This window comes from Oryza sativa, chromosome 11 (genome assembly GCF_034140825.1).
Source record: "Oryza sativa Japonica Group chromosome 11, ASM3414082v1".
In the NCBI taxonomy this organism is placed as follows: Eukaryota; Viridiplantae; Streptophyta; class Magnoliopsida; order Poales; family Poaceae; genus Oryza; species Oryza sativa.
The window spans coordinates 4,516,462-4,524,631 of record NC_089045.1 but is presented as its reverse complement, the minus strand read 5'-3'; the positions used below and the strand labels follow the sequence as shown (position 1 = coordinate 4,524,631).

General features: G+C 41.6%; 1 protein-coding gene across 1 annotated transcript; it reads left to right on the top strand.

Annotated features, from left to right (window-relative positions):
* Positions 1–428: 428 nt before the first annotated feature.
* LOC4349972 (heat shock cognate 70 kDa protein) lies at positions 429–3,353 on the top strand. The gene is made up of 2 exons (XM_026021101.2): positions 429–718; positions 1,664–3,353. Exons 1-2 carry the CDS (start codon positions 472–474, stop codon positions 3,103–3,105), a joined length of 1,689 nt encoding a protein of 562 aa, XP_025876886.2. The 5' UTR covers positions 429–471; the 3' UTR covers positions 3,106–3,353.
* The last annotated feature ends 4,817 nt before the right edge of the window (positions 3,354–8,170 follow it).

Sequence of the window (8,170 nt, the reverse complement as noted above, 5' to 3'; positions counted from 1 at the left end):
CAAATTTTGTTTTCGAACATACCAAAATATAAGTCATGTTTAAAAAATCTTTAATGATAAATTAAGTCACAACATAATACTATATGATAATTACATAGAAGTTTTGAATAAGACGAATGATAAACGTTTGTTAAAGACTCAATGACGTTATATATTGAAAAACATAGGGATTATATATATTTATATATATATATATCGTTAAATTATTAATAGAAATTAAATAATATATATGAGAAAATATGAATGATAAATTCATGAACAAAATCCCAAATATATAAATGACAAATTACATAAAAGATTTCTCATTTCTCAATTCCGTTGGGCCATGACCTCGAGGCTCGTTCAATATTCCTTGGTCCATTTCAGAGCGTCAGCCCAAACGCTCTCGTTGGTTGCCTTATATAAGGACGACGTGCAAGCTAGCGTTCGTTCTCCCGAGAGGCCGATATACTCGCCTCAGATTGTGGAGAGATGGCGTCGGCCCCCGGCGACGGCAAGCAGGGCGGCGGCGGCGGCGGGCCGGCGGTGGGCATCGACCTCGGAACGACCTACTCGTGCGTGGCGGTGTGGCGGCACGACCGCGGCGAGGTCATCGCCAACGACCAGGGCAACCGCCTCACGCCCTCCTGCGTCGCCTTCACCGCCGACGACGACGACAGCTTCGTCGGCGACGCTGCCTTCAACCAGTCCGCACTCAACCCAACCAATACCATCTTTGGTGAGAAATAGTAGCTGTTTTCTACTCAATCAATCCAAAAAAAAACAAATCTAAAATATGATGTGATACATTATAACACGGTACTACACATCTAATACTGGATTGACTTTTTATTCAACGGTTGGAGCAGCTTGTTTCCTTCCTCACTTTTGGTGTCTTCTGCTTTCGTCACAAGGAGTGTCAATACAATTCAAGTAACAACCAATAGTCTCAATATAATCAAAGTGGCAACGAATAGTATGTGTGTCAGTCAAATCAAAATTTGGTCATTAATTTATCCTGATTTTCTGAGGTATTCATGTAGACATTTTTTTTCTCTCTTATGAGTGTATAGATATATTCTTAGACTAGATTATTAGATGTGAAGTGGATTTGTCTACTACACCACATAAAAAAAATACCGATCATACCATTGAAACCATTCCAAGAACTAGCAGGAACGAGTATAGCAAGCAAGTATAATATATTATATTTGTACGGTTGCAGGGTATACAAGCCTCTTAAAATTTCTCTTTCTGCCTTTTCACATTTCTGGGGGTTTTCTTTTTTACCTTTGTTTTTACTCGTCTATAGGTCTACCTTTTCATTATACGAGACTCTTTAGTTCCCAATACGACTATTTAGTTTCCCTATGCACTTCTAGTAATTAAACACTTCTGCCATATAAACCTGTCGTTCTTCAAAGCATGTTTCGCAAGTCATTGAATTGTTGCAAGCACCAAAGCAAAACTTGACAATTAATTAGAGCAAATTAAGATAATGTAGCCTTCAAATTTCAGGGAAAAGAAAAGAATCTGGTGGATTAGATTCGTAGCTGCAAGATCAATATTTTTACAGAAATGGTATAGGAGTCTCATAAAAAAATTATCGCAACTAGCTAGGCTATTTATATTTCACCCGATTGCTTGTTACCGTATGATTCAAAGTTAATTATTACTACTGCAGAAGTGAAGCGACTGATTGGCCGCCGATTCAGCGATGATTCTGTACAAAAAGATATCAAGCTTTGGCCTTTCAAAGTCGTGGCAGGTCAAGAGGACAGGCCGATGATCGTGGTGCGGCATGAAGGCGAGGAAAGGCAGTTCATGCCCGAGGAGATCTCCTCCATGGTGCTCGCCAAGATGAGGGAGACGGCCGAGGTGTACCTCGGCAAGACGGTCACGAACGCCGTCATCACTGTCCCGGTCTACTTCAACAACGCGCAGCGGCAGGCCACCATGGACGCCGGCGCCATCGCCGGCCTCAACGTGATGCGCATCATCAACGAGCCCACCGCCGCCGCCCTCGCCTACGGTCTCGAGAAGATGCCCGTCAGCAACAAGGGGAGGATGGTGCTCGTGTTCGATCTCGGTGGCGGCACATTCGACATCTCCCTTCTCAACATCGATCCCGGTGTCAACATCGATATGGGCCTCTTCGAGGTGAAGGCCACCGCCGGTGACACTCACCTTGGCGGAGCGGATTTCGACAACGAGTTGGTGAAGCACTCCTTGCGAGAGTTCAATCGGAAACATGGGTCGATGGACATTGAAAGCAATCAGAAGGCGTTAAGGAGATTGAGGACCGCCTGCGAGAGAGCGAAGAGGATGCTGTCATCCACGATGCAGACCACCATTGAGGTAGACTCGCTCCATCAAGGCATCGACTTCCGCGTCACCCTCACCCGATCCCGATTTGAGGAGCTGAACAAGGATCTCTTCAGCAAGTGCATGGAGGCTATGGAGAATTGCCTCCGCGACGCCAAGGTGGACAAGTGGAGTGTTGACGATGTCGTCCTCGTGGGTGGCTCCACCCGCATACCCAAGGTGCAGAAGATGCTGAGTGAGTTCTTCGACGGGAAGGAGCTCTGCCGCAGCATCAACCCCGATGAAGCCGTCGCGTATGGCGCCGCCATCCAGGCCTCCATTTTATGTGGTGGAACCGATGATAAGAGGTTGGTTGATATGCTTCTCCGCGAAGTCACGCCGCTCTCGCTAGGTGTTGAGACTGAAGATAATTGTACAATGAGCGTGGTGATCCCAAGGAACACTGCAATCCCGACCAAGAAGGTGAAAAACTTCACTACTCTCTACGACAACCAGATCAACGTGAGCTTTCCGGTGTACGAGGGTGAGAGCGCAAACACCAAGGACAACAACCTGCTCGGCGAGTTCACGCTATATGGCATCCCCCCGGCACCCAAGAGAGTGCCATCTATCGATGTCACTTTCGACATTGATGCCAACGGGGTCTTGAACGTTTCTGCCGAGCACAAGGTCACCGGACAGAAGAACAGCATCACCATCACTAACCGCAGCGGACGGCTGAACAAGGAGGAAATCGATCGCATGGCTCTGGAGGCCGAGAGGCACAAGATGAAGCGGATCAAGCAAAACGAAGTAGTCTAAATGAACTGAACATTGAAAGTGATTCTGCGACCTACCATGATCAAAGAAGTATCATCGGCATCCTAATGCAATGGGCTAGCTGCTACAGGGGTTTGATTATTGGGTGCTTAACGCTAGTATTGTCATGCAACTTCTGGCTTGGCACATGTATGGCCAAATCCTAGCTTAAGCTTTTATTAATTGTTTCTGGGACAATGTTTTAATTGCTGATATTGGAGTAATCTTCTGTATCTGTTTAGTGTCTTGCATTTGCTGATCTTTGGCAGTAGTAGTTTCAGTTTTCCTTCGATACACCCAGTTGTCTGATGTCAAAATGGCCTAATTGAAGTGATTGTTAGTTCTTGTATCACTAAAAGAAAGGAAATGCTGATTGTTTGACTCATCAAGAAACCAGAACTGGAACATATGCAACTGTCACCATAGTGCAAACATATTTGCAGGAATGTGCCTTTTGTATCATGAGTAGGAAATCGTATTGATGTCCTACTGATACCATACTGTTTGGCACATAGTTATTTTCTCACCAGACCAAAGTTTATGCTAAACAGTCAGGTCGCTGCTCCGTTTCAACTTTCAAGCTTAAGCAAAGAGAGATCAATGATCACATTTAGACCTGGGGAACCAGACCAATGTTTACGCTAAACAGTCAGAGGTCGCTGGTCCTTTTCAACTTTCAAGCTTAAGCAAATTAAAGAGAGATGATCACATTACACCTGGGGAAGAGTCTCTAACTCATACCTAGCCAAAACTGGCATGGAATGATTTGGAATAATTAAGGAGTCGGGAATAGGCGGCGAATTTGTCAATATATCGTTGGAGGTGACCAGTTCCGGTGTCTAGGTGAGCTGCCAGGAGCGGCCCAAACAGAGTAGAACAGGGCCCTACCAGGAGCGGCGGCTGGGGTGGCGCCGGCGAGGTTTTGACAGCAGTGGACGTCGGTAAGGAGGGTGCTGTGGTTAACCTCCATTTTGAACGAGAAGCAGGCTATGGTTTGAAATTTTGGTTCAAAATTTCTGAAATTTTGGTAATTTCGGCACCCACCGGCAAGGTCAAAATCGCCTTGAAATTTTCGGTTTTATCAAACATTTGTAAATTTGGTTAAAATTTGTTCGAATTCAGTCAAAATATGTTAAAAAATTCAAAACAATTCGGCCAAAAAATTCTGAAATTTCGGTGATATCGGTTCTTTCGGTCCCCACCGGCAAAAACACAAGTTCCGAAATTGCAAACCCTGGAAGCAGCTGTATATATATAGCATCACAGCGGCTAGGTCACAATAATGAAAAAAGAAAGAAAAATGTTCGCCTCTCAACTATTGGATTTGTGTCTTTCAAATGTATAAAATCAGGTTTGTAGTATCTTTCAACTATTAAAATCGGATCAATTTATCTTACTAGACGGTTTAGATGGTGGCTTTATTCTACATGACACTCTAACACGATCTTTTATATGACGTGATGCTTCAATAACATTATAGTAAAAAAAGATTAAATAGGCAGGACCCACATGTAAGACTCTCATACTCTCAGAAATAGCAATGAACCCACGTATCATCCTCTCTCTCGTGCTTTTTTCCTCCCTTCATGGGGCCCACATATCAGCATCGCATAGCACAAACTTTTTCGATATACAAGTCATCGTTTTTTTTCAAGTACAAAGTTTAATTTGAAACCTTATGGTGCATGTCATCAAATAGGACGTCGAGATGGACAGCATGGGGGCAGCTAATTGGCGCGCGTGCCCTCCCTTCTCTTTTTTTTGCGCGCGACTTTTTTCTCCTCTTTTGGCCTCCTTCCCCTCAACGTGTTTTCTCTTCCTTTTTATAATTTGAAAGTTTTCAAATATGGACTTAAAAATTTTCAATCTAGAGTTGAAAGTTTTCAAATCTCGAGTTGAGAATTTTCAAATCTGAGTTCAAAGTTTTCTAATCTCAAGTTGAAAATTTTCAAACCTGAGTTTAAAGTTTTCAAAATTTGAATTGAAAGTTTAAAACTTAAGTCAAAAGGTTTCAAATCTAACTTGAAAGTTCAAATTTTAAGTTGAAAATATTAAAAATTTGAGTTTAGAGTTTCAAATTTTGAGTTGAAAGTTTTAAATTTTACGTGAAAGTTTTTTTCACGTATAGATTTCTTTTTAATCTGTTAGTAAAAAAATATTCCGGAAAAAAGGAAAATATTTTCTTAATTATCATCATTATCCAAAACTAATCGAGTTAGTTACGTTCATCTACGGAATCGCGCGCTGGCGGCGCGTAGTTTTGGCCGGACCATATCGCTGCACCCGCCCACCTTCAACTCTAACCCCGACTCATACGGAGACGGCTTCATGCACATTTTTGTGCGCGACACTGAAAAAACTCGACCACCAGATCGATCAGCCAACGTAGTCGCTTAGGCTGAGTTTGTTCCTCAGGTTGAGAACGGGTCCAGATCCAGATTGATGTCAGCCGTAACATGGGTAGAACCTCCATTTAATTTGTACAAAATTAAATAATCTCCATTTAATTATTATTATTATTATTATTAAATATTTTATTATTTAAATATTCATAAAATAAATAATAAATCTGTGCCATTCCGTATGCTTCCAGGGCTGGGATTAAGCCACATTAATTTGTACTTAAAAACCAGCAATTGACCATGCAACAAATAAACTAGCATCAACAACTTGTCATGAGATCATTTTACAGTATAATTAGCACATAAATTTCATGCTTCATATATTATATAAAAATCATATACATTAATATTGATATGGTTCACTGTTTGAATATATGTGAAAGTACTATATATGTTGGGCTTGCAGCTTTAGAGTTGATCGACACAAAACGCTGTTCTGTTACTTTTTTTTTAGTGAGAACTTAATCAAATCGCTATTATAGAGGAAATGCATGAAAAAAAAATTAAGTTTCCTCGGAAGCCATAACCATTAATTTGAGTTAATTTATTAGGTGAAATTGATGAGGAATGATCTCAGCTGTAGAAAACTATGGATAGCATAGATTTGGCCAATTCCATCTGGTAGAGTAATACTCAACTACTCCGGCTGATCTAGACCCGGTTGAGAAGTCATCCCTCGCGCACACAAAACGAAACGACTCATTAGCACATAATTATTTAAATATTAGCTATTTTCTTAAAAAATAAATTAATATGATTGCCTGCCGATGGATAATAAATTAATATTTTTCACATTTCTCACAGAACAACTCGACCACTTCCTAATAACTCGATTGCCTGCCGCTAACTTTCTGAATATTCGTAAACAAATTAATTAAAAACGTACAACGCTTAATTCTACCTCGGTTAATTCGTTCAATTTTCTATGTGTTTCCAAGAAAATACGCATGTACATGTAACTTGTGCAACAATGCAACAACTACAAGTATAGTAGTTAACGCTGGACTAATTTTATCGTACAGATAGTCAATGCCTTTTAATTGTGAGAAATTGTACGATCGTACCAAAACTTTACTCTAAAATATTATTGGTAACTCGAAGTATATCTGATAATGTACCAAGTTTTTCCTCCCGAGTAAAATTAGCCTTAATTTGTTCATCAAGTTTGTCCTTGCTATGTGGACAATTGGACACTTCCTGCACGTCACGTACGGTTCTTTTTATCAGTGAGGCGCTTGCTAATTAACTGAAACTTTTTTCTTAAATTCAGTTGGTTTTTTTCTAAATCAAAATTTTTTATTCATGTTACAAAATCGATGCAACTATCCAATAATCAAATCCCTGTAGCAGCACATTGCATTAGGATGCCAATCGATGATAGGACTTCTCAGGTCTGGTCCGCACATTGCAACGGTGATGTTGTTGGAATTAATGAATGGGCCTTAGCCCACTCGAAGATTAATTCTTTGGAAAATCACAAAAGCCCACCTCATGGGATGGCATGCATGTGGAGTTTAGTACCATCTTACTTATTCTAGGAGAAGGGGGACCTCCTTAAAAGGGAGGATGCCCTCCTAGTCACTTGAAGCATGTGTGGTGGAGAGAAGAGGGGAAACACACGCGCGCGCTCGCTCGCCTCGACTTGGTGAATGCCATGTTGAACACCGCGGGACTGCCTAAGGCATGGTGGGGGGAGGCATTGTTGACCTCAAATCATGTGTTAAACAGAGTTCCTAACAGAAATAAGGACAAAACACCATATGAGATATGGATTGGTAGAAAACCATCACTTTCTTATTTGACTGTGGACTGTGTTTTTCTGGGATATGCTCATCATAGCATTGCCTATAGATTTTTAATAGTTAAATCCGAGGTACCGGACATGCATGTTGGTACAATTATGGAGTCTCGTGATGCTACCTTCTTTGAGAGCTTTTTCCCAATGAAGGATACACATAGTGGTTCGAACCAACCCTCTGAAATAATTCCCAGTTCAATCACACCACCAGAACAAACTGAACATACACATGAACTTGTCTCTGAGGAGGATGTCAGTGAAGCTCCTCGAAGGAGTAAGAGACAAAGGACGGCTAAGTCTTTTGGTGATGATTTCACTGTGTACCTCGTGGATGACACTCCTAAGTCAATTTCAGAAGCATATGCATCTCCTGATGCAGACTACTGGAAGGAGGCTGTCCGTAGTGAAATGGATTCCATTATCGCTAACGGGACTTGGGAGGTGACAGAGCGACCCTATGGGTGTAAACCTGTGGGGTGCAAGTGGGTGTTCAAGAAGAAGCTTAGGCCTGACGGTACTATTGAAAAGTACAAGGCTCGGCTTGTTGCTAAGGGCTATACTCAGAAAGAAGGCGAAGATTTCTTTGACACTTACTCACCTGTTGCTAGATTGACCACAATTCGTGTGCTACTTTCCCTAGCAGCCTCACATGGTCTTCTCGTTCATCAAATGGACGTTAAGACAACTTTTCTTAATGGAGAGCTGGATGAGGAGATCTATATGGATCAACCTGATGGGTTTGTAGTTGAAGGTCAAGAAGGCAAAGTGTGCAAATTGTTGAAGTCTTTGTATGGTCTGAAACAAGCTCCTAAGCAATGGCATGAGAAATTTGACATAACATTGACATCTGCAGGCTTTGCAGTCAATG